At 40.1% G+C, this 27,921-nt stretch overlaps 1 protein-coding gene across 2 annotated transcripts in view; it reads left to right on the top strand.

Annotated features, from left to right (window-relative positions):
• Positions 1-27,355, top strand: part of shisa8b (shisa family member 8b) — a 44,550-nt gene extending 17,195 nt beyond the window's left edge. For both annotated transcript variants that reach the window (XM_034708228.1, XM_034708229.1), the window contains 3 exons: positions 1,118-1,242; positions 20,022-20,135; positions 26,203-27,355. In XM_034708228.1, coding sequence (XP_034564119.1) covers positions 1,118-1,242; positions 20,022-20,135; positions 26,203-26,846 — 883 coding nt within the window. In that variant the 3' untranslated portion in view covers positions 26,847-27,355. The remainder of the gene's footprint in view (positions 1-1,117; positions 1,243-20,021; positions 20,136-26,202) is intronic.
• The last annotated feature ends 566 nt before the right edge of the window (positions 27,356-27,921 follow it).

Genomic DNA, 27,921 nt, shown 5'->3' with positions numbered 1-27,921 from the left:
GTGTGTGTGTGTGTGTGTGTGTGTTAACTTAACTGTATGCAATCATTTTTGTTCATCTGTATTCACTTAAATCCCACAACAGACCCTCGATTTAGATTGGCACACTGTAAAACAGAAGCTGCACGTGTGTTTGTTTCTGTGTGTGTGTGTGTGTGTGTGTGTGTGTGTGTGTGTGTAGGTGTGTGTGTGTGTGTGTGTGTGTATGCATGTGTGTGTATGCGTGTGTGTATGCGTGTGTGTGTGTGTGTGTGTGTGTGTGTGTGTGTGTGTGTGTGTGTGTGTGTGTGTGCTAACAAATTGCAGCTGTTCAGGAAAGCCCTCACCTGACTTACTGTACACATCTGGACCACAGATGATGTTTGGCACTGAGGGATTTCTGTCAGTTAAGACTTCAGCTGTACAATCGTTGAACTCTCTGTTTGAGGTCAAAGGAAGAATTCATTGATCTTTTTTTATCACTGAACTTGTTTTTGTAGACCAATGCTTTCTGTGAACAGTTAGGCTGACATTTGTTTTGTCATCAACACACACTTGAGATTTTTAACCCCTGAGCTATGATAAATTTAATTGAGCTGGGGTTTTTTTTATAGAGGATTTGAATCCCAACAGAGTCAGCAGGGTCTTGTCAATGACTGCTAACTATACACTCTCCCACTCGTTCTTGGCTACTTCCTAAAGAATCAAAAATTTAAAATAACAGAAAACATGAGATTAGAAGTTTTTGTGCCTTCAACCTTTCCTTGTTTTCTTTTCTTTTCCCACCATGAACAAACTAATGACAAATTTACAGGACTTTCTTTCGGTGGATTGATATGAACCCAATGAATCTGTAATTACAGCAGTGTTTTCTTCTTAGCAACAGTGTGCTATTGAGAAATTAGACTCTGCTATAAAGCACTGACCAATCAGAATCAGTATTTACCTCAGAAATTATGTCATTGTGAGTTTGGATTTGAGGAAAAACATACAAAATAATTGAAGCAATGCATTTTTATCGATTATAAAATAACAGGATCTAAACTTTAAATGTTTAACCTTGACTGAAAGTAGTTTATCATTGTGGAGCAGATGATATGTTGAGAAGTAGTTTACATTCAGTGTGTGTGTTGTTCTCCAGGACACTGACAGACCTGCTGAAGCAGCAGGGAGCCGAAGTGAGCACGGTGGAAAACGCCACGTCCAGTTCACCAAACGGGGGAAGAGCAAACGGTGTCTCCACCAGGATGCTGCGCAGCAGGAGCGGTGAGTGTTGATGCTGGTGGAGAGTATATTGAAACTTTGTGATTGTGTGTGTGTGTGTGTGTGTGTGTGTGTGTGTGTGTGTGTGTGTGTGTGTGTGTGTGTGTGTGTGTGTGTGTGTGTGTGTGTGTGTGTGTGTGAGTGTGTGAAGTCAAAGAGAATCCCTTTCCCTTGACTTCAGAGGAGGTTGGCCAACGGCTTCAGCTGTGTTTGCTGGGTCAAATTCTTTTAGACTCTCACTTCATTTAATTTTCATGACTTTCTCTGCATCTGCAATCAAAGCTTACACATCTCATCAGCACCTAGAAATGTTTACACACCATTTCCCCCACAGGCCTCTTTCTCCCTTCTTAACCTCAGTTTCAGATTAAAGATAACATCCAGATTAAGGCTTTTACTGTGTGTCTTATTTTATAAGATTACATCCTTATCAGGGTTCAGATTCAGGAGAGTGACTGGTTTCATTTCAGTGATCAGATATTTCACTCAGGACTGAACAGGTGAGCTCTGTCAGTCCTGCCTCTCCAACCTTTGGCTAACACCGCCAAACAAGCTGATGGTCTTCAGATGTTTTGTTATCTTTTATTAATAGCCTGGACATTTTAGCTAGTTTCACTGACTTAATAGTATTCAATATTTCATAGAAGGAAAAGGAAGGTTCAGAAAAGTTTGCAGCCAGGGTTTCTATCCTGGTTAAAATCTTTCCTAACCTGGGGCTGTGGTAGAGTAGGCGCCCCAGTCTTATATTTCACTTTATGGTATTCAGTTTTACGTATATGTTAGTTTAATTATTTCTATTCTGCCTGCTGTTTGATCGACATCTATTTAACACCCTAATGTTTCTTTTTCGGCACACATAATCTCGCTCTGTCATGGAATTTAGGGTGCTCTCTTCTCAAATTCAGTTTAGACATTTTTGTGTATTTTATCGGGCCCGTTTATGAGATCAATTTAGGCAGAGCGGTGTACGGTAGACAGACTGGAACTGAACAATAGAGCATGTTCATCTGTAAGTAGAACACATGCTTGTTGCACGTGCAACACTGGTGCACTACACACACACACACACACACACACACACACACACCCACACACACACACACACACACACACACACCCACACACACACACACACACACACACATACACACACACACACACGCACACAGTTTAATTAGTATGTTAATGTAAGCAGGCTGCACCCCTACAGGCAGCATGTGCCATTTTCATACATTCTATACATGCAGATACAGCAACCTCAATATCACACACACTCACACACACACAGACAGACACACACACACACACACACACACACACACACACACACACACACACACACACACACACACAGATATGCAGCTTTAAGAATAAGATGTCGTAATATTTCATTAAAGTTATTCAGTGTGGTTTGTTTAGAAGAGTAGCTGACTGTGATGTGACTGTGATGTGTGTCATCATATGTAGGTATTATAATGCATGATTGTGAGCCAGGCTGTAAACATGTGTGTATGTGCGTGTGTGCGTGGGTGGGTGTGTGTATGTCAAAGGAAGAGGAGGGAGAGGGTTGCTGTGTTTAATATAAGCGGCTCCCCGCAGAGTCAGTTGCTATGTCGAATTTCACACACAGCTAATGACATGATAGGATATATCTTAGTGTATGCGATGGACACTTTAATGTTAAGGGTTTCGTTGAGAAGGGCGATGCTGAAGCTTGAAGTGATATTAAATCAAAAGAAGTAAACAGATTTTCTTTTGTCAGATTTGATTTGATCTGCAAGTAACTGAGTAACTGCTACTCGTGGACAAAAAAAGCGTGGAGAAGCACGAAGAGGTACGAGCAAGAAATCTCTCAAGGTGTGAAGGGCATAAAGATGGAATTAAAACATGTGCAGTTCATGGCCTTACTGAGGGTGCTGGCATGTAATCCTACAGAACTTCATGCCCCTGAAGTTATCATCAATGAATATTTATGGATACATATCAGAAGATCTCATCTAACATGAGATCTGCTCGCTGATTACAAGTGTGTTGATCTGCATGTTAAACTGAGGTGGAGAGATTATCTGCAGAATCTTGTGTCATGGCAGCAGAAAGGATCATTTTTGTAGTCTATATTAAATGCACACACAGCTCAGCTCAGGGAAAATTAAAACTGTAAATAATATTTGCACGGTTTTTATGGTGAGATTTATACAGGCGGGGGCGTTGCTTTAGCTAAGCAGTTAAAGGAACCCCACATAATAAGACATGTTGACCTAATTGGATTAATGTTGTTATATTTTATACATGTGCTGTACAAAATAACACATCCGACTTCTACAAGCATAGATCTATAAGCATAGACTGTATAAATAATGGACGTAGTATCCATGACGTCACCCATCTGTTCCTGAGCGCTGTTTTGAAGCCAGGCAGCAGTGGCAGCCATATTGGAAATGCAGAATTCAACCAGGCACAGTGTGACGTAAAGAGGCGGAGTTTGAGCCAACAGCTATGTGTTCCCGTCCGGGAGTCAAGTCAGTCATGAACTTGTTTTGGCAAAACCTCGTAATCTTAATATCTTCTGAACGGTCGCGTTTGAAAAAAATTCACACCCCATACAGTGTGTGATGATAGAGAAATTAGCTACGAAGAATAAAGCCGTTTTTTGAACCAGGCTGTAAACATGTTTATTAATGCTGCAAAGATCGTCTTATTTGAATTGGTGTGTATGTGGTTTCTGGTGTTTCTGCAGCCAGCATCAAGCAAATTCTCGATTAATTGCAGTGTATAACACTTCCGCATGGGCTTCATACTTTGAGACCGGAGGTTTCCGCTTGTCTTTAAGTAGTCACTGTAGACTTATATGAAGACACACAGGGCCTGATCTACTAAGATCTCAAATAACGAGCGCTATAGTGGGTGTGCAAACTAAAACATTGAACGTGCTATTTCTGGGCGTGTTGCGGGTGATCTACTATGATTGCATGCGCAAATGATAACAAGTGCAAAAATGGAACGGACTGCCCTTAAATGAGGATTTTGCGTGTGCTACATCGGCTGTCCCCATGGATAGATTTGGAGAGCAGAGTGGCCATAAACGAAAAATGAAGTTTGAAGCCATGGAGTTGGAGGTTTTAGTGGAGGACGCAGATAAACACATCGGTGAACTCCATCAGAGACATCTCAGCTTTTTTGGGAGGCCTGTGAAAAGATGAATGCTGTGAGAAAAAACAGAAGATCTGCCGATGAAATAAAAAGAATATGGCAAAATATCCGCAGAAGAAAAAAGGAAAAACTTTCCCTGAATAAAATCTCTAATATTCGACACATTTAATAAGTTAAAAAGTCTGCCACTCTTGCTCTAGCTACTTAATTGGGAAGTCAATCGCAGTTTTGAAACAACCAGTTCCAGAAAAGTTAGGTGTCACTTTGATGAAGACCATCGCCTCACTGTCCCAGGGAGCAACTTTTGGGTGAACGTTTTTAATGCCTGTCTTGATATCATCATCCAGCAACTGTCCCAAAGATTCACCAGCTTAAATGGCTTAGTGAGCACCACAGTCGGGACATCGCCCCCAGCTTCCCTGACCAACTGCTTTCTTTTAGAACCCCTTTCAGGGACCAGATACCAAAGCAAAAGTCTGTTAGGCATCTGGCAAAAATGCTCATGTCAACCACCCAGCAGTGAAGTTTGCGCCCTCCTGTTATTTTTTACTCTTCCCGTCACTTCCAGCACAACTTCTGAGCGCTCATTCTCCAAGTTAAAACTAATTAAAAACCCATTGAGGAGCATGATGGGACAGGAGAGACTGAATATACTTGCCACATTGTTCATTGAGCTAGAGCAAAGAAAATGGACATACACCGCACCGCGGACAAGTCCGTGGAACTTAAGGCTCGTCCAAACAGTGGTGAGTAGGCCAGTTCATATTGATTTTTTGTTTGTATTTGAACATGTGGGCCGCTGTGCCAATTTGACTAAACTGTATAGCTGTTGATACAGTGGCGTACTACTCTCATTAGTTGAAAAAGTTAAAGTGGGTGTCAGAATGATGCGTTCGCTATCCGTGGTGCTGAACTGCTTTGAATTTGTGTTGTTCTATCATTATTTTTTATTACAAGAAAATTCAGTGTTGCAAGGAGTTTCTCCATAGGAGATATGGCATGGCTACTGCCATATGTGCGTAACTCTGTGCCAGTTTGCACCTGCCTTTCAAACGTGCTATTAATAGATGCAAAAACACTGCACGCTATCTGCTTCAGGTTTGATAGATCACATTGCGTGTGCTAAATGATTACATTTGCATCTCCTACTCCCAGTATTTTACGCGTTCTGATGATCTACATGTATTCTGTATATTCATGAAGGCAAACACGTTAAATGGATAGCGAGTGCTATTTTGCTCATTTGACAGATGCAATCCTCGGTGCTCCCGGTTAGTACGTCAGCTTTGCACGTGTTTTTATACACGAAAACCTTTAGTAGTTCGGGCCCACAATCTGTCCAGATGTGAACAGCTGTGCTAACTGTCCACATGTGATTGAATCAACCAACACTTATTGTTAATACCAGGTGTTCAACCCAACCCCTATTCAAATTTTCTATATTCATTTCTATTCAAACCAAAGCAGTTAATCGTTTTAAGCACTCAGTATCGATGTTCAGCACGAAAAAAACACTCAGCTTCAGCTGATTTAAATTCCTGCACTCACAGCTCTCTCAGTAGAAAATTGTTCAACTTTTGGAGCACCACTGCAATCGTCATTTTCAATAAAACAATCAGAATCAAAAAGGGGTCGGGGCTTTTGATGTCAACTTTAACAACAGCTGCTAGTGCTAATGATTAGGCTAATGCTAATGAGTTGGGATCCATGCAGGTGTGAAATAAACTCAAAATTATATGCAACTCACCTGCTTTTAATCAGAATTTAACTAATTTTCTTGAGCCCAGTGGTTGAGTCACTTTAAAGGCTAGTGATACTGTTAGCTAGCAGCTAGCTAAGTAAGGTTATCAACAGTCCAACTAACTTCAGCATCTCACCTGGTTCACCTGGCTCCATCCTCTTAGACTAAGAATGCTGTCAATGCTCAAGTCCAAGTGTGAGTTATCAGTGCTCTGGTCCAATTCAAGTCATGAGTTCTGATTTCATAACTCTCTTTATGGGTGCTAGGTGTAAAAGAAAAAAAAAAGGCAGTATATTTGAGTTTGTAAAATCTACTTAATCATTAAGCCTACATTTTGTTTTCATCTGATATAAACTGTACTGTGATCAGACTGCAGGAATAAACCTCTTGAGCATTGGCTATACTTTTAAACCAAGTGGCAGAATCTACTTCCTATGGTATTTACTGAGTTAAAAGCAAGCATTATGAAGTTGCAGTGGCCGAAGTTGGAAACATTGGCAGGTCAGATATGAATCAGCAATTTTGAGGAAACCCGAGCTTCGACAAACAAATGGTTTTAACAACTTAAAAAAAAAACTCCAGCTGCTGCACCGTAGTCCATTTTGGTTTCTTTAATGTCTACTACATGAAAGCTTTTTAATAACTTAGACTACCAACAGGGCTCTCTCCATTATTCTTTTCCCTCTCCTTTTTCTGGTCCACTCCTGCTGCTTTTCCTGTAGCTGCTCCCAAAATCTGTAAATCTCATGTAGTTTTCAACAGCGTACAGAGGAATTTTAAATCTCCCACTACTGAGAACCAGCAAGTGTTTGAGGATTGAAACGATCATCCAACAGCCTCCGGGGGGGCAGACGTCCTACAAATTCTGAATATTCCTCAAGTGCATGGTGGAGACTCGTAAAAGACCAGCATGCAGCCGAAAGTTTTGATTGAATGAGAAAGTTTAAATGAGTAAATGTAGGTGTGGGACATAACTGAGTCTGCTTCTTAATGTGAAGTGACAGAAGCAGAAGGCAGGAGACTAAGCAAGGAAATCAGTGTTGATGGAGATTCTTATTGATGCAAATCTGTTCCATATTCATGCTTATTACACCCACAGAATGTCCACTGGCTGTTTGTGAGCAATAAAATCAGACGGCGAAAAAAACTTTGTCCAGCGGGCTGCTTAGTGTCAACAAAACAACAAGCAGAAGTCTTCATCATGTGGTATGAGAACTCAGTGTGACAGATACTGTCTGAGAGGAGAAAGTGAAATTCAAGCTGAACTTTGCCCAAAGAAAGTCTGATAGTACGTCACCTGAAATCAGTCTACACATGAATTGGTTCTTGGTCATTTCATGGTTTTTAAAAAGCTCATGGGTTGACATTTGAGGGTCGACACATCAGTGCTTCACATCATGAATCACCTCCCTCAGTCAGAAGTCTTCATGCTCTGTTCCCTCAGTCACTTCTCTTCATGAGCTGCAGGAACCTTTATGCTTTATTTAGGATAATTGAATCAAAGATGGCTCACAATGTATGCAGAGACCAAATGTGCTGCAAAATGTCCTCTCTAATGAAGCCACAGCTGAAAGTGGAACATGACATAGATTGCTGGGTCAGAAAACAGATCAAAAGTATTGGTTTTTCCACAGTAAACAAGATGGCAGACAGAGGCCTCTGGAAAAGTAATGCTCATTACACACAGTAATACGTTTGCACTGATTGGAGGTAAGTGTTAAAAGGCCTACTGGCCTTCACTCTCTCTGTGGCTGATGTTAACACTAAAGTTAGAAATTGAAACATTAAAAAAAAATGATGTCCTCATGTAAAATAAATAAAAAGCTGAATTTATAACCAACTCTAGGAACACAGTGCAAACCTTTAACAAGGCCATCATTAACATACTTTACTGTAAAAAATATCAAAACAATATCATTGGCATTGAAGCTTGTCACCAAAAAAATGATTGTTAAAGAAATATGTGTTTGAAAGGAAGACATTTTTACTTGTTTATGTGTCTGGTCTAGTTTTATTTTGACAAAAATTTTACAATTTGGTCAATTTTGGCGGTCAAATGCTATTTTTATGGATTCAACTGGATCCAGAAGCAGGAGACTTTTGCCTGTACTGCATACTCCCACAGAGTTTCAAATTGTAGATTTATTATCTATTAATATTTAGATACAAACAGACAGACAAATAGACAAAACTTAAATCTACTCCTTGTGCAGGTTGAAAATAGAGTCAAAATAGGTGATGCATTTTTCCTCCCTGATACCAACACCATGCTGTTTTCCGCTTTTCTTATATGATAAAATACTTGGAACCATTTTTCCTTTAGCACTGCACTTCCTATGTAAGGTCCTGTTTTGGGTTGCAAAGACAAACTGATCACAGAAGAACATGTTTTTGAGGGGCTTATATTAACCCATACTGTTTTCATTTGGGGGTTTATGAGAAAAATCTGACACAGGTATTGGTGTGAGAACAACTCTAGTGATGGTGATATCCTGCCTTCTTCAACATCAAGAGTCTTGCTGCAATGGCCTAAATTGGTCTGATATTTAGCCCAACTTAAACCCGTTGTACACAGCTGTGAACTTAATTGCCCTTCTGTGATCAATAAAATCCTCTGATTCTGAATCTGGATTTACTTTGATACTGTAGAATCTAGGAATGCAACGATATCAAAATCTCACGGTACGATTTCATCACGGTATTAAGGCCACGCTACGGAATTATTGCGATATTGTCAAAAAAATTAAATGACTGAAAAAATGTTATAGTGTGGAAAATTAAGTGTTAGGAATGATAAGGATAAACACACTTACTGTAATTGAACACAAAAATAATGCTCAAATGTTCTAATCACATTTATTACTACCAAGGGGTATTTTCGATCACCAACCTTTTAAATCCCTCATTGTCCACCACTGAAAACGGCTGCAAGCCTTTGGCAATTAATTCTCCGATACGCCTTGAGATTAGTTGAGTTCTCGTGCTGTCATGAGGAAAACTTGGTTGAAATGCCTCACGAATTGATGTTTGGTCTCGCTTGCTTCTTGGTTTCACATCAAGAATCTTTTCCAGGTGATTATTCATCAAGTGGCTTCTCATATTACTTGTATTCCTCGACTTGTAGACGATCGCGGTCTGGCAGTGTCTGGGAACAGTTTTTTTTGCATGTCCGTCATGTTTCCTCCTCGATCGTTTTTGTTTACTGCAAAACCAAAGTGCATCCATACTTCTGATTTAAACTTTGCAGGAGGTTCCACTAGTTTAAGTTTTCCGCTCCGCTCCCTCTCGGTGCTTTCCGCCATCTCTTCAAGCACTGTGCAGGGGATCATGGGAGGTGATGTTTGCTTCTCAGACCGGCCCACTCAATAGCACCAGAAAAGAACTACACTAGCGGGAGTACTCCGAGTTCCTGTTTGATACCGTTACATGCCATGGCATTATTTTTAGAATTTTGAAACCCAGATACCGCGATATTTACAATACCGTTACAACCCTAGTAGCATCACATTCATAACTGTCGTTGAAAGGCTTACTAAATTCTCATTTCTTGATATTCATCTCTTGTTACATTCTAAATAAAAAAATGAAAAACATGTTGGGGCTTTCAGGATTAATGCTTTGATCATGATGAGATTAAGGTCCAAAATGAACGTGTTACTTTTTTCTGATTGCATACTATTTTGTCCTTTTCAACATACTGTAGTTATGCTGCTGCAGCATCTTCCTGCTTCCTGCTCTCGCTGTTATGGAAAATAACAACACAACTTCCTTTTGAATGCCACATTTTACTTAAAAAAACTCCCAGATGGCTCAGTTGACAAACCAAAATATGCACTTTGTGTCAAAGGGAGTTAAGATATCTCCAAACGTACTTTGAGTTTGAGTGCTTTGAGTTTAGCTTGAGGGCCAGAACATGTACCCAAACAAATGTGACTTACTTTCTTGCCACCGCTCCTATATGACAGTGCTTATCTGTTAGTGTCTGAGTAGCTAGTATCACAACCTCTGAACATGAGGTGTCAACTGTGTTTACATTGCATGGTAGAAGTAGAATTTATTCATTTGACCTTTATCTTCCTCTCCCGATCTGAAAACGAGGCCAACAGCTCCCCATGGCTCTATATCGTGCAGTATTTGCTAAGTCATCCAACCTCACCTCAGGGATTGAAATTCCCCTGGTAACTAAACTCCAACTGCATATTTGGTGGAATTGGGATTTATGTGACATTACTAGAGCCAAAGATGCTCTAACTTCATTCATAGGTTCAAAATGCCAAACAATGAAAAACATGAAGAGCCAGATAACGTTTTAGAGATTTACATTTTAACTGGGGACAGGAAGCAGAAACATTTTGGTCTAAAAGTCACCAACAAACATGAGTCATTGCAGAGAGAACGCTTGAAGCCAAAAGCGCTGACCTATTTATCAAACAGGACTGCAGTAGCACTGTAGTATGACCCAGTAACAGATCACTCATATTACAAATTTCACCTTTCACTCTCATACGTTCGCCCTGCTCTTAAGAGCTGCATTTGAAGCGCTTGCCTCCTCCACAATGCTTTCCTGCACTCTAAACTCTTCCCCGAGGCCATGAGATTTAAACCACTTATTCCTGTAAATTAATGATCTCAGTTTGAATCTTTGCTCCCTTTTCTCATGTCATGTTGATTATTCTCACAGAAGGCATGTGTACCACGACTCAGCAGATCGCACAAAGCAAGGATTTTAAAATTTGTGGGGGTGGGAGGAGGATTTGTTTGTCTGCTGTGACTCTGCCGCAGTAAATGATGATGCACAAAGACTTCCACATATGATCTCAGCGATGACAGACCTACTCCGCTTCTCTCTTTAGTCTCTCATGTTCATATTTTGTCTCTGCGATGACAGATGGTATGCAAGGCACTCACTCCTTTATCTCTTTCCCCACGGCACTTAAGTCTCCTTTCATGTCGTTTCCCACACAAAAACGCAGTCAGAGATGCACATTTTCAACACAAAACACTTGTTATATGCAGGAACACATGTTAGCCTCGCTGCTTTTCTTAGTCTTTCACAGTTATGAGCACCCACAATGGCCAGGCAGTGCAGGAGGCTGAGGGTAAAGGTATGTGAGGAAATTTGGGCATGTGAGTGTGTGTGTTCATAGTGGAATAAGACGAAGAGAGAGGGAGAGAGAGGAATCCCCTCCGCAACAAAACTCTATCATCTTCTAAAAACTCATTAGTTTTAGTTTATGACCTGAAAATGGATTAAACGTCTCTGCTACAGCTTGTGCGTCATTTTCTGAAGCACCAAAAAATATTTTCTTCCTTTCATCTCAAACCTTTAAATTCCCTCTCCTTCTTTCAAAAGGAAATATAGAGCTACTAGAAGCCCTGCCTTTATGTCACAGTTAGTAGAATACTTTAGCATTTCCTTTCTTGCCCCATATTTTTTGTACCTGTAGATAACTTTGTGCCCTGTACAAGGGGTAGTTATCGGTAGAGGTGTAGTGTTAGCTTATCATCCAGTTGGGTTAAATACTTGATTCTGATTGGTTGATGATTGTCTTCTCAACAACTGTCAAGTCAGCAGTCTGCCTCAAGATTGTGGTTGCATGTGCTTAACCAGACTGAGAGATACATTGTTCTCAAACTTGAAATACTGTAATATTTTGAAAAATGGTTTTTAGATTTTTTTTGAGCTTTGGGCCATTATCAAAATCGAAGAAACACTTGACACATTTTAACTTGCAAGTAATGAGTCTAGAATTTGTTACAATTTCACTTTGCTAAATAACTGTTTGATAATATTCAACTTTTTCACACTTGTAACCTATAGAACTGTATGTTTAATCTTCACGGCCAAATTCCACTAGATCCATGTCCGATCAGTCTCGGCACTAGATTTGATAGGTTTATTCTCTAGTCAATGTTTTAATTTCCACTGGATCCGCTTCATTGTGTTTCGGCTCCGTCTCTGATCCAGCAGGTTGGAGCCCTCTGGATAGAAGACTTCTATTTTTGCTGGATGATGGAGCACGACGCATCAATCTTAACAGAGAAGATCAAGCGGGACAAGAAGTCAGGCACCAAAACAACATTAAAACATCTGGTGAATTTTCAGAATAAACACTGTGTTATCGCCAGATCGTATTTCACTTAACTACAATAACGAACGATTGGCAGAGTCAGGCCTGGAGTCAACAGGTCAGAGGTTTTCATAAAGACAACATGGATGAGGAGAGGTGTTGGATAATCGTTGATTCACTAATTAACATAGGAAAACCTTGGTCACATGACTCCACCTGTCAGGTGGTTTTGCTCCATGCTGCATTGTGAAAACGCAAGCGATGGGTGTTGAGGGACAAGAGAGTAGAGAGCCAGATCACAGTGGATCGGGGACAGATCGGACATGGATCTGATGGAAGTCTGATGTAAGCTAGAGAAATCTTGATCAAATGCTCTCCATGATGAAGATAAGAAAACATGATAAAGCTATATCTCTTCTTCAGTTAATTTCAGGTAAATAAAACATTAAGTGGGACTCTCAATTACTCCATGTGGACATCCCCTAATCTATGTAATAAATCTGAAACACATACACTAAAACACATATTCAATCACCTCCATTCTTGACCAAGTAGTTCTCTGCGTCTCTCAGAACTGACAGCTTGTTACAACACACCTGACTCTCCTCGACAAATAATACAAAAGAAAGCTTGATCTTCACCTTAACTGCCCGCTGTCCCTGCTGAGAGAGGAGATGTTATGTAACTCATTAAATTCCTTCCTTCTTGTTCTGTGCTTAAAAGACCTTAAGATCTCTGCTAGACGTTCACGTGGTGGTGCTTAATGGTCAGATCAACATGTGCAACCCTGCTGGAGTTTTAACATCCACAACCCTGAACCACAACCTCTCCTGAGTCCCTCCCTTCCTGTTTTATGTATTTGCCTGCACACACAGATGAACACACTCTTACATACTTAATCCATTACGACGACACAGACGACTTGTACCCTAGAAATGAGTTTAACCAAGCAGATGGACTCATTAATATGTCCTGTTTGTATTTTGGGATTGGTGTGTGCACATTAGCGTAGAGGACATCAGCATTGGCTAATTATTTAGATTTTGGTGTGAACCATTTTCTGTAAAGCTTGTCCAAGGACTGTGTCGCCCTGAATGGTAAAATCTCTGCTGATTGTCCTGGAGATAAATTTAACAGGGTCCTATTTTATTCCTAGTTCAATGCAAAACATTGTTAGTTATCATCTTCTATTTTAACCTCTAACCAGATTGTTTATAAATTTTTAACTTTTTGGGTAAAGTTGACCCTTTAAATTTCAGTAGATCAACCGTACAGTAAAAAAACTATCACAGCATCTGAGGACACTGGATTAAGTTTTTAGCATGGTCCTAAAACCCTGCAAAGTCTGTAAATCAAAGACCTGACTTCCAATTGAATGTATATTACAGTTATGTGTGTGTCTTTTTGATGAAATGAAAGTATCAGACCTTATCACAGTTACTGGCTGTACAGCTAAAACCATGTGTTTCATTGTTAAAGTTAAAGAGTTGACTGTGTGTAATTAACTGAAGTTTACACAGATAGCACTGTAAAACTGGATGTCAGACTGTTATGTGCATTTAAGTAATATCATGTATATTATAACATCTTACAGTATTTATTTTAGAATACCCAACAATAATTACATTACAGTAACCAAATGTGAACTACTCCAACATGCGTCATGTCATCATGATGCTAGGGGAGGCTCAGATTCAAACATACTGTAATTTTATACTACACAGAAAAATCAGGAGCACAGATATTTTAAATAGTACTGACACTATCCATGTTTACTAATTTTGTCGTTTCACCTTTTGCAGTTAGTCATCTTCCTGTTTATGAACGCTGGATCAATACGGACCCTTTCTTGTGTGAGGGGTCCCAAAGCTCGGACATCTGAACAAATTACTCACTTCACCGACCCACCTTTGCAACAACAAACCATTTGCTTTCCTATTTTCCACACAACTTTCAACCAAGCTGAGACAGGAGGGTGAAGGGGGCGACTGAGGTGAATGTGAAGCAGCAGCGTCCTCCTATGTGAGCTCTGGTGATGCTGGCTAATGGTTGTCATTATCCCCACAGTCTATTCTTGACTTTTTAGGATGTTTTTTTTACCACAAAATCCAGGGACATGCTTTGTTGCCGTAAATTGATGCTCATGTTACATAGCTGCCAGCTATCTTAAAGAGTAAGCTAGTTAAGTGTTTACAGTTAAGGCAGGTCAAATTCTACTAGCGGGAGTGTGAGATGCATTTAATGTAGTCTGACCAGAAGTGGGGGTGAGACTGATTTGAGAGTAGGGAAGAAATCTTTTGCTGAAAAAATATACTACAGGTTGAAATCAGAACTAAGCATGTTCTCATTGGACAACCAAACATCTTGTTTAAGTGGGATTATTAAATCTGAACACATATTTTAAATACATTTGAATATCCATTGCTTCTGTTTCATGTTCTGTCATCTCTAGTCTCTTCAGTAATGTAAGGAAGAACAATAGACGATGAAGTAGGAATGGATATTAGACAACGCTGGTGATGATGAAAGTGGTGATAATGATTGTGATGACAGGAGGAAAAAGCCTTTCCTCATAATCCACTAATCTGGCAAACGCTGAGAGGTCAGCACCACTTAACTATACTGGATGATACACTGATCACCCACACCCACACACACACCCACACACACACACACACACACACACACACACACACACACACACACACACACACACACACACACACACACAAACACACACACACACACAAACACACTCACACACACACACACACACACACACACACACACTCCATAGCTAATCAGCTTACTCTACATCTTAGCACAGTTCATGTGTGTGTGTTTGTGTGTGGGTGTGTGTGTGTATGTATGTGTGTGTGTGTGTGTGTGTGTGTGTGTGTGTGTGTGTGTGTGTGTGAACAGTGATTAAGGTAGAGGATCAGAGTTGTAAGTGTAAACCTTGATACTGTCAGGACTAACTTTTGAGGTTTCCCCGCCCTCTGGCTTCAGGATCATTTTCTAATTTCCTCAAGAACATGCTGCCACCTTCCTCGTGACTCTGTTTTCCTCTCGCTCAGTCTCTCTTTTTTTACTACCTCTTTGTCTCAGCTCCTCATCCATGTCACATATGACTCACAGAAATACTGTATGTGTCCTGTGCATGCAATGAAAAGTATTCCTAATTTGTCCACGGGCAGCTTTTCTCAGACAGTCTCAGTTACAGATCAGCTCTCTGATGCTTTTCCCAATGAAAAGCCTTGTGTTTATGATTGTGTGAACACACACACAAACACAACCTTATGTACAAAAAGATTTGTGCCACGTGACCGTCACAATGTTGAATCTTTGGACAAGGAGATTACAGATATTTGAGAGCGTGTGAAGCTGGAGGGTTTGCAACGCTCATTTTCAAAATGATAATGTATCAACAAGGCAGAGTTATTACCTGGTTAATTCTTTAGTTTACTGTAGTGCATCCCACAGAAGAGGGTTTGTTTGTAGGGAAAAGGATTGTTTATTTAAAGGCAAGAAAGAGAACTTTTGGATTGCAGCAGGAGACAGCAGGAAATAGCACGCAACAATCCTGACAGCCATGCACTGACCACCACCAATAAATCAATGTTTGACAAACAGTGAACAAGGTAGTAATCCAGGACAGCCTGCTAGGACATAATCTCAGCCCACCGTACGGTGGCTGACAAGACTAACTGATCTGCAGCTACCCAAATAATCTTCATCAGGAAAACTGTGCTACAAAATCAGAAACAATGAAAATTCATAAATGCATGCAAAAGTCCCAAACAATTGCAATGTGCTGTAGAGACATGCAGCGAATGAAAAACACATGTTGCAAAAAGACACTGCAAATACATTAACAATACAAATCCAAAGATGCACAAATACAGAAAACCCCAGCAAAAGAAAACAATTGGGATCGAGACATAACAACAGAGGTGGTCCCGGTTTCGAGGGGTGCTGAGTGGAACAGGGCAATGAACTTATTTATCAGACCATGTAACGATTGACACCGCTGGAGTGGAGTGTGTGAGGGCCGGGCCTCACTGACTACTGTGCATCAACATCTAAATGAAAGTTTACTGTTTGACTTGCACACACTGTATTACTGGCTTCGTTCAGTCAAAACATCTGTTAGTTAAACCCACACAGAGGCCCTGACACACACAAAGACACACATTAAATGTTTCATAAACAATACTTCTCATTACCTCTTCTGTTGCAGCTCTGATCCAAATGACCTCATAAAGCATGTTGCCTGGCTAATTGTGTGTGTGTGTGTGTGTGTGTGTACATGTGTGTGTGTGTGTGTGTGTGTGTGTGTGTGTACATGTGTGTGTGTGTGTGTGTGTGTGTGTGTGTGTGTGTGTACATGTGTGTGTGTGCGTGTGTGTGTGTGTGTACATGTGTGTGTGCATGTGTGTGTGTAACTATTCTTGAGTGCTGCTTGTGTGCCCATCTACTCCTGGGGCTGGAATCAAGTGCGCTGGCTGCATTGGTGGACTTCATTAATGCTAATAGCCAGGACTTCTCTCTCTCTCTCTCAGCTAGTTTTTTCCACTGCTTTTTGACTTCAGTTCATTTAGCAAGGTACAGTCTGGCCAACAGGAATGGGACTGCTGTCTAACCCAAAGTCACTAACCTCCAGGGGGGGAAAAATAAATTTTTTTCATCCATACAGAATGAATGCCTCTTATTTAAAGTTATTGTTGGGGGTTCCCCAAATGATAAGGGGCTAAAGTAGAAACCTTGAACCACAACATCGTAGCAGTGCACACACATCTACCTGCTTACCTGCCTGTCAAGCACATTACTACTGTGTTCAAAACCATTGACAAATGGTTATAATAATAATAATAATAATAATAATAATAATAATAATAATAATAATAATAATAGAGGGAACCAGTCTGAATTGAAGAAATCAATTCATCCCAAAAATTAATTGACATCATAATCAGGGCAAAGCCCACCAGTATGTATCTGCATCTCTCTGTTTACCCATGGGGGTGGTGTTTACATTTCAACGAGGTGTAGCTATCTTGAGTTTTGAAGCCTATCATCAGCAGTTGCCACATTGGAAATGCTTTTCGGTGATCTCACATCAGGCAAAGTGGTGGAGTTGACGCAGGCTTTTAGCCCCTTTGCTAACAGCTGCAGTGTGCCCACCTGTCGGTCAAGTCAGCAATGCCCCTTATTATGCAAAGTTTGTAATCATCAACATCTTCTAACTACATAGTTTTTTAAATTTCACCCCCTGCACAGTGTATGCCGATAGAGAAATGAGCTATCCGGGCCAAAATCATTCTTGAACCAGGCTATCAACATGTTTATTGTTGCTGTAAAGATGGACTTTTTAGAACTGGTGTGTATGTGGTTTCCAGTGTTTCTGCATCTAGCCTTAAACGGGCACTCAAGGAACCAAAACTTGTAGCACTTCTGCATTGGCTTCATTTCTCAAGACAGGAGGTTGACACTTGGTAGGATACTAAAATGACACTGATTGGTTTCATAAATATTAAACCAAAAAGACACCTATGAATAACTAAGGAACTTACCTATTTGTACTTTGCATCTATGGGTGGGGATTTTGCAATATTCACCTAGAAGACGAGGATTGCATTTCCTAATCACACTCAACTTCATATGATGTTGCATACATATTAATATTTCTTTGCATCATTACAAAAGTCTTAGAAGTGGATGCATATTTCTTATTACTAACATCCAGAGCACTGTAGATGCCAAACACCCACATGAGTGTTGCCTAACTTCTCAAACTTTGATTTGCTCGGCACACACCAAGCAGCATCTTTCATCAACTTACAAGTATGAACATCTTTTTCATTGTGAAATTACTACAAGTTGCAACACATCAAACTCTTGCAGCAACACAACAGGATGACTTGTTGGAATATAAGTTATGGGAAAATTATAATAAAGCTGTCATGTGTAGTCTGCTGGGAGCACACAGCGCTGTGTACTTCAAGGTGACAGGGTAGCACAGGCTCATAGCGGAAGAAAGTGTTGTCCAATAACACAGCAGAGCTTTTTTTGCTCCAGGGTTTCCCTCGGGGTTAATGAAGCCATGGTTCAATGGCAGCATTTCTTCAAGTTTATTTATCATCTGTACCTGGCAACTTGTATGATTACATCATCTCTAAAAACAGCAGGGTTGTGGTTATGTGTGGAGTGAAATAATTGTATTTAATGTGGTACTTCAATTCCCTGTTGACAATTTTTGGTAGTTACATACTGAAACTTAAACCTATTTTGGGTCATTAAATAAATGATTATTTTTCCTGCATAATAAACAAGATTTGGCAGAGGAAATGAATGTTTTAGAGGAGAACTCAGAAGAACTCTTCTGTTGGTGTTTTTTTTTTTTTTTTCTCACTATTCCTCTTGTACTCTGCTTATCCATTACAGAACATTGTATGAGACTGAATCATCTTTTTAACTAATTAACACTAAACTTGTTAGAAAAATTAACTTTCTGACGTTAACCAGAATGATAAGAACCAACTACAATGACCAACCGTGTTTGGAAAAAACCATAGACTGTATAAATAATGGACGTAGTATCCGTGACGTCACCCATCTGTTCCTGAGCGCTGTTTTGAAGCCAATTGACGGCAGGAGCCATATTGGTAAACTTAACCAAACTTAGTGTGAGGTAAAGAGGCAGAGTTTGAGCCTCCTAGCCAACAGCTATGTGTTCCCGCCTGTCAGTCAAGTCAGTCATGTCCTTATTTGGGCAAAAACTTGTAATCTTAATATCTTCTGAACCGTCACGTTAGCAAAAAATTCACCCAACATACAGTGTGTGATGATAGAGAAATTAGCCACGTAGGCCCAAGCCGTTTGTTTAACCAGGCTGTAAACATGTTTATTAATGCTGCAAAGATCGTCTTTTTTGAATTGGTGTGTATGTGGTTTAAGGTGTTTCTGCAGCCAGCCTCAAGCGGATGCTCGATGAATTGCAGTTTATAACACTTCCACATGGGCTTCATATTTTGAGACGGAGGTTGCGGCTTGGAAAAAACATATTTAAATTGTATTTCGGTTTTCCAGGTTGACCCATGTTCCCTCTGTTACAATGGAGGCTTTAAGACCTATACTGCAGATAGTCACCAGGGGGATCCCTAAAAGTTTTGGCATCACTCAGAACTGGTCGTAGTTTTACAATATATGGTCAGCATGCAAGAGTATGTCAACCTCAGTAGTTAGGGCTACAAAGTCAAAGCACCTGCATTCAGCTTGCTTTTTTCTTCCTTCTGTGGGTAAAGTAGAAAACTGCTCCCTTTACGATGGATATGAACCTTCTTAACATCAAACAGCCCATAATGCAATGTAATTATGATAGTGTATGAATGCAGTCCATCTTTGCATGGACTGGAATTCATTCTGCTGGACAAATACTTTGGAGAAATGCTTTCATTATAACTATACCTGTCCTTTTTTCAGCACTAAAACAAACAGTTTATCAAACTTAGTAAACAAAACTGTGTCTTGTGACATGTGTGATGTTTCAGTAGAGGTAATAACCATGAATTAGCTGTTACGAAACAGGTTGAAATAACTTGCTTGGACATCAGACCTGATTTCACTGATTTCAACCAAATGTAAGCGTTGAAATCCAGTTTACTGCTCATTGGGAATCGTTAGATTACATATCATTTTTTTACAAGCAGCCTCTTCAACTCTGATAGTTGAAAAATCAAGAGATGACTGTATTTTTCACACACCTGACTCTGAGACTGTACACACTGACCCTGCCTCTCTCCCTCTGTGTCTGTTTCCAGAACAGTACCAACTAAACAACTCTGCTTACGGGCAGATCGGACAAGGGCTTCCTCACCCTCACAGCAACCACAGCGCAGTGGGACTCAACAAGTATACCTCCCTCAAAGCCGTGGGTAAGTCACACACACAATATGATGCTGACTCCACCTGACACAGTAACCTTTAAAGTACAGTATCAGAACAGGAGAAGTCAACTGACAAGGGTGTTGATCACAAAGCCCACGCTACTCCTGTTTGGCACTGTGGTGTGATTGGTAATTGGCTCTAATGTGATTAATGTGAAGTCTTCCACAGTGAACTCCCTCTACAAGCCCTGGGAATTGTCTGATAAGAGTCTCGGAGCTGAAAGTTTTTTTTCATTGTAATAAATTACACATCACTGTGCAGTAATATTGTCAGTGAATGCCAGAGACAGAGCTCTATAATACATGTGTTTCATGTAACGCAGCCTCTGGGAACAGGAAGAAATTACTGGGACAAACTTGAAAGCTGTAAAACTCTGACTTTGAACGCACCATCTGCCAATGTCTCTACTTTTCTTCAACAGTTCCACAATTAAACTCAACTTTTCTCTTGAAGCATGGTTTCCTATAATACATTTTTAACCACTATCATAGCTTTACACTCACAAATGTCATGTGATTTTCATATCAGGAATTGTTATTGTAGCTGACTTGCACTTGAAGAAACTATTACTTAAGTGTGTTTGGGAATAGAGAACCAAAATCAATCCCTATTGGCTTCTTTTTTGTTTTTAATTCCACCATTTCAGCTTAAAGTTTCTAAGTGTGACATGTTGAACTGCACAACAGGTTTGTATACGTGTGATATTAAATTCAAACCAGTCATTCAATTTACTATGTTTTCCTCAATTTTTCACACGCTAACCTTTACATGTAATAAAAATGTTAATGATATAATGCTGCACTAAACCAGTTATGGTCACAGTCAGTAGCTGCACACAAATAATAATAATCCATGATTGTCTAAAAAGCCATTGTAGATTTAGGGTATCACAAGATACAAATCCATCAACTCTAAACACTTATTTCACAGCTTTCTTACTATTCAACCGGCTGTGTAAAATACTTGATTCTGATTGGTCAATACCCCATAACTGCCATAATTATCTCTGTGAATACTCTGAATAGCAAAGGCAACTCTAAAGGCAACCAGATTACACACAACATATAAAATCAATTTATGTTAGGAGTCTGATGTATTTATAAAGTTATGATTTCACCCTTTCCTGTTAACACTGTGGCAAAATGTTAGCTTTCGATAGCAACAACATGGAGGAGGCTTCAAATATAACTCTCAATTTATTCAGAGAGCACAAAACTATAGATTGGTGGTTAATGGCTGATCAGTCTGCAGCACAGAAAACAAGACAAGGGAGATAAACGATGTGAACAACTGCCATCCAAAACATGGTATGGGCTTTGGCAGTGTTACTGGACTGGTTGAGTGAGAAGAAAATGCCACAATAAAAGTCACGGGGAAGGGGACCTTAGACAGGTGCATCTATTAAGGATGCCAGTAGCAAAACGCAAATGTTTGGCCTTTACTGCGAATGAAAATGTTAAATTTTTGCATAACAACCCTCTCACTCTACATCATCCCTTACACAGAGTTTTTCCAACGCTGTGCTTTCAGTCCGTGTTCACTGTCTTACTTTTGCCTGAAGATATTTATTATGTCCATGCCGAGCTTCTGTATAGCTTGTAAAACAGGCTGATGGGTTTTTTGACAGTTGAATGTACAGACTGTTTTATGTCAGCAAAGGTCGCACACACATGTCGTTGTCCTCTAATATTAGGTGTAATACTGTACATCATGTAAGACCTCAGGCATCATGGGAGAACATAACAATCCTCCACCAGTGAGCCACGGGCAGGTCACTGCTTGTCAAGGTAGATTTTCTTTATCTTCCATAAAAAGGTTATCTGAGCATGAGTGTGAAGCACTTCTCACTGTACAGTACAGTCACACATGGGAGATGGCATGGCTTCTGCACGTAGACACACTTTAGCTATGGAGATCAGGTTCTTCTTCGAGATTAGTAAGACAGTATTTGACCTTTAGCTAGCACCCTTGCCCCTTCACATAACTGTTGCTCTGCCCATCAAGCTTTTCAGGTATAATGGCTTAACATTTACAGCAAGAAATATTTCTATATTTAAATTTGATCTCAATTCTAGATAGACAGAAGCACGGGTAGTGTTAAATTTTCAATGTCATCTGGTGAACATCTAACTCACAAACTGATATTCAACTTCCATACTTGTGACTAGCTGGCTAGTTGATGTTAGCAACATGTGTTAACAGCGCTCTGTAAATGTTTGGGGAGGCCAGTTCCTTGAGTTTTGAGAGTTAAATATTGTCACATACTTGCCTTATAAAGGATTTCAGCTGCTCAGCCATTTAGGGTCTAATTTTTTGTGTCAGGTTGCGCCAAATGTTTGCAGTAGGAGACAAGTCAGCATTAGGGGCAAGCTAGTTCAGCACCTCTTCTACTACAGAGCCATGCTGTTGTAATGCCTGCAAAGTGTAGTTTGGCATCTTCTTACAGTAATATGCAAGGTCCTCCCTGGAAAAGGCATAGTGTGGATGAAACATAGACTGTATAAATAATGGACTTAGGATCCGTGATGTCACCCATCTGTCCCTGAACGCTGTCTTGAAGTCAATCGACGGTGGCAGCCATATTAGAAATGCGGAACTCAACCGTAAAGGGGCGGAGTTTGAGCCTCCTAGCCAACCTCTATGTGTTCCCGTCCGGGAGACAAGTCAGTCATGTCCTTATTTGGGCAAAAACTTGGAATCTTAATATCTTCTTAAATGTGAAGTTAGAAAAAAATTCACCCCCTGTATAGTGTGTGATGATAGAGAAATTAGCTACTTAGAGCCAAGCCGTTTATTGAACCAGGCTGTAAACATGTTTATTAATGCTGCAAAGATCGTCTTTTTGAATTGGTGTGTATGTGGTTCTGGTGTTTCTGCAGCCAGCCTCAAGCGGATTCTGGATGAATTTCAGTTTATAACACTTAAGCATGGGCTTCATAGTTTGACACCGGAGTTTGCCGCTTGGGATGACAGCATATATTGCTCTGAAACCTGTATATATTATTCAGCATTAATGGTGCCTACCCAGATTGTAAACTTCCCATGACATGGGCACTTATACATCCATGGCACGTACCATCAAGGATTCTGCCTGATGAACAGTGCGCTGAAAAGAATCCGGGTCCCTCTTCTTTTTAGAGCAGATCAGGTTCCATGATTTCCAAAAAGATTGTAAAATTTTTATTTGTCAGAACACAGGAAAGTTTTCCACCTCAGTCCATCTTAAATGGACCCTTGAAGCTGATAAACATACTGTTGCATCACTTTCATGCATTTTATTTTTGAAAAGGGAAGGTTATTCAAAAACACAAATGTCAAACCAAAATGTCTAAGATCATAAGTGTAGCTCATCAGGATCTTTAAATATCAGCCTTATCATATGGTCTGCTCACAGAAAATTTAGATATAAACACACAACTTTATTTGAATATTTCTTGTAAATGATAAGACTTGCATCAGTTTTATTAAGATTTTTAACAAAAACTACTTCTATCCTTTGCAAAAAGATGAAAAGAGCAACTGACTCACTTTCTTTCAGAGGAAAATGATGGAAACACACATTAACAAGGTTACTCTTCATGAAGCCAGGAAGCTGGCGGCAATGTCCTCAGTTTTAAGTTTATTTAAATAATTCTGTGTGACATTCATGCTACCCATGACACACACATACGCACATGTACCAACTCCGGACTCAGGGCGAGGGTATTTATAAACCCTCATTGCTACATTATGTCCCCACACTCTGACACATACACCTTTACCTCCATATCCATTGCACCCGTCCGTTTCTCCCTTTTTTTATCGCTCTCCCTGCTTCTGCCTGCTCATATCATGCAGTAGAAGAGCACAGCTTGTATTCACCTTGAGGGTATACACCGATTGGAAATACATAAATCACCAGCTTTCCTCTTTGATCTTCTTCAAACCGTCCCCTTCATCCTTACTGCTCTCCGCCTTCTTCTGATTCTCATTAAAGGTTATCTTTTACAGTCTTATTTTTATGTCACATTGTCTGGACAAGAAGGTCCAAGAAATTAAAAATGTCATGTCTTTGTTGTTCATGTAATAGCTTTCACCGAACCTCTTACATTTCTTTCTAAATTTATTTCACTTGTTCCTTTTGATCATATAGTGGCTGTTTATATTTAAAGTCTACAAATTGCACTGAAAGTTAAACCTATAGCACAGTTGTAAATGCTTAATGCCTCCCCTCTTCTTAATCCATTAGGAGAGAAGACATGAGCAGACTGACTTAGTAATGTAGGTTTTAATACAGTGACTCACCAAAGATAGCAAACATTCCCCAACGTTAGCCACCATAAGCTACAGGTCATTCCAGACCAAGTGAGGCTGAGGCAGCAAACTCCTCCGTGTATTAAATTAAGCAAGTGTGGGTTTTACTACTTAAGCATTCAAGCAGGAAGGAAAATAAGTTATTTCTTCGTGAAAAGTTGCTTGGTCTCCCTTTAAAACTTTTTTAAAATACTTTGTTAGGGAAAAGAAGGGGGAAGTTTCCGACAGTTTGGAGCCGGGAGGTCCTAATAAATGCATCAGGGATTAAGTGTGATTCAGTCTTCAGTGTTCCTAAAATGACAGACTCTGTGTTTGCACATTGGCAGTTCATTTTAGGCTACTTTTGCAGTGACTCAGAACTGCATCAGACTGTGACAAATTGAAAATGACTCTAAAGTATAAACAAGTTTAAAGAGGCCAAAAATAGAGTATGTTTGCTTAACTGGCCTAATTGTGAAGGGTTATAAACAGAGCAAACTACAGTAAGGATTTATCCTGTTAATTCCAACTTTAAATTTGCTTTTGTGTCTATGGTGACAGCTCCTATGGGATATTACGACTTCATAATCCTTAAAGTAACTAATTAGATTATAACTTCATTTAGGGGTGAAATAAAACCCCCAAACCCCTGGCTTCTCCTTGCAGTATACGATCCATCCGTTTCTGTGCCCACTGACATGTTGTTTTTTGGGGGGGAGAGAATACATTGAGTTGAGAGGTTTGGAGCTGGAGAGGAGAAAGCGGTTGTCTTAAACTACGTTAATAGATCAATATCCCACCATATTCTTTTCCAGGAAAAACTAACAACCATCTTGACTTCCATGGACAGGTCATTACAAGTACACACATGTTTGAGACCAAGAACAAGCTCTAAAGACAAGCATTGCCTGCTCTGACACATTTGTGTTATTTGTGTTAACATAAATAAAATGATATAAGGATTTTGATCACTGAAAAATGGAATGTTGACATCTTGGAAGGGCGGTCAGTGTAATACACAGGAGCTATTTTTCTCATTGGAAAAACTCTCCAAATGGTACAAACACCTCAGACTTGTTCAAGAGGTTGGGTTCAGTTATTAGCTAAAGTGACATCTAGCAGACAGCTAGCAGCTCCCAGCTGTCAGATAAAGAGACCATCGCTTACATTCTTCCTTATCATTACAAAATATATATTTAAAAAGATGAGTCATACAACAGTCAACCTTTTTAAAATTGTAATGACTGGGTGGATGAGCTCTAAAGACAAAAAAAGTGTAATGTACCAGACTGTAAACATGTTGGATTGTGCTATTGAAATGGGGCATTTCAAGATGGGGCCTAATTGTGTTTGACTGGTTTTGACCTGAGTGGCCATTGGAGGAATAACAATACATAGGACTTAGAACTAACATTTTAACCTAATTTTTTAGAATTAAGCATGTTTTATACTCCTTCATTGACTCCATGCTCACTGTCGAGAGCGCTATATTACTTCTGCGTTGGAATGTCTGCGTCCCTCTGCAACCCTTACTCTTGCATATTTCAGCAAGACAATGCCAAACCACATTCTGCAGTATAACAGCTTGGCTCTGTACTAGAAGAGTTTGCTAAACCAGCCTGTCTGCAGTCCCAACTTTGAACCCACTAACATTATTTACAGAGTCCCAACTTTTTTGGAATTGATGTTGAAAAAGTGACACCATAAATGACTGACAAATGAATGCTTTGCACAGCTATTATTTAACAAGCCATACTCACCTTCTTCCTGTTTTTGTTACAGCACACAGTGCATCTAAGAGCTACTACAAGAGCTACCCGCTCATGGACTTCTCTCAATACCAGCCTGTGGCACCTCCTACTTTCCAGCCTGTGCCAATACAGCCCAAAGAGAAGTCATACATCCACCAGCATGTGTCAGCCCACCACGACCTCCAAGCACCCCTGTCCATCTCCATCCCATCCAGCCACCTGGAGCACTCGCATCTTCCTAAGACCACCACACACCCAATGCTTTCCACATCAGCCTTCAGAGCCTGGGAGCCCACTGCCAGACATGTCCACAGGCAGACCTCTGCCCCTGCGCACCCTAACTCATCCTCCATGCACGGCTCCAGCCGTAGACACTTCTACTCAACCCGGCGGCAGCAGAGCATAGAGAACATGCAAGAACTCTTTAACCAGCCCTATGGAGGGATGTACAGAGGAGCTGGGGAGGGGGCAAGGCATGGGCAGCATGTACAGGGACAACATCTATCTCAACACCCACCTCAACACCCATCTCAACACGCACCTCAACACCCACCTCAACACCAACCTCAACACCAACCTCAACACCCATCTCAACACCAACCTCAACCATCCTACTACCACCATGCAAGACAGAAGAGCTACTCCACCCACAGTACAACTGAGGTCACAGTCTGAGTGTCAAGGCTTCAAGAGCAACCTGCTGCAGTGCTAAAATCACTGATGAAGTTTGGGAAAGGCCAACCCATGAGACATACACATTTACTAGATGTGAAGAAGTGGTTTGAAAAGTGGGAACAGTAGGACTCGGAAGAAAAACAGGAAAGATGTTACATTAGAAAATCTAACAAGGTTCCTTTAAACCACTCTCAGGCTCCTATAGGTCACACAACCCTAACAGATACTCAACCACTACAGTTTAGGTGTTACAGTGTGGTTTTGTTGTGGTTCAGCAGGCCTTATAGGAAAATGAATATGAGAACAGAGCAAAAATGTAACTTACACCAGCTATTAGAGCAGCTAGCAGACTTCATTTTGTCTGTGGTGAGGGTTTTAATATTGGTTTCCTGTCAGATGTGACAGGTATGAATATTGAGTTTGTGTTAGCCGAGTAACTATGATTAGGTTAAGATCAGTAGATCTATCTACAAATAAAAAGCTGCCACAGGGGCAGGTTTGGTTTTTAATAACATTCCATAATGAGCCTGGAGCTGACAAAAACTGCAGTCAGAGCTCACATCTTCTGACATTATCTGCAGATTTGGTGCAATCATGCAGATTTTGCCATTTTCTGAAAATGATTTAAATATGGTTTACCTTTAAGATCCATCTCTTTGGTTCACCTTGAGGTATTAGGCATAAGTAATCAGTTACTTTAATAAGCACATACATCTTTTTGCATTACTTGCAACAAAAGATATGTCCTTAACGCCTCATTTCCACTTACATTATGTGACTTGCGTCCATAGAGCCATGAATTTAAAGATGATGCCTCTGGTTTCAATGTAAGGAACCGCACTTCTCTACAGATGGCTAGAAACCTGATAAAAACTCTCCACAGCCATGAGGGAAAGGCTAATTTGGTCTGATAAATCATAAATCTGTCTGTATTTCTTATAAAACTGATAAAGACAATCTGACTGTGTATAACATATAACTATATTCTAGCAGAATGACATTACTCATATTTATAACGTGTGTATATAAAAATGTTAAATTAAATTAAATTAACATTTAATCATTCAAAGTCACA

This window comes from Notolabrus celidotus, chromosome 18, assembly GCF_009762535.1.
Source record: "Notolabrus celidotus isolate fNotCel1 chromosome 18, fNotCel1.pri, whole genome shotgun sequence".
Classification (NCBI taxonomy): domain Eukaryota; kingdom Metazoa; phylum Chordata; class Actinopteri; order Labriformes; family Labridae; genus Notolabrus; species Notolabrus celidotus.
The sequence above is the reverse complement of the archived record's forward strand: the minus strand, read 5'-3'. Positions and strand labels throughout refer to the sequence as shown.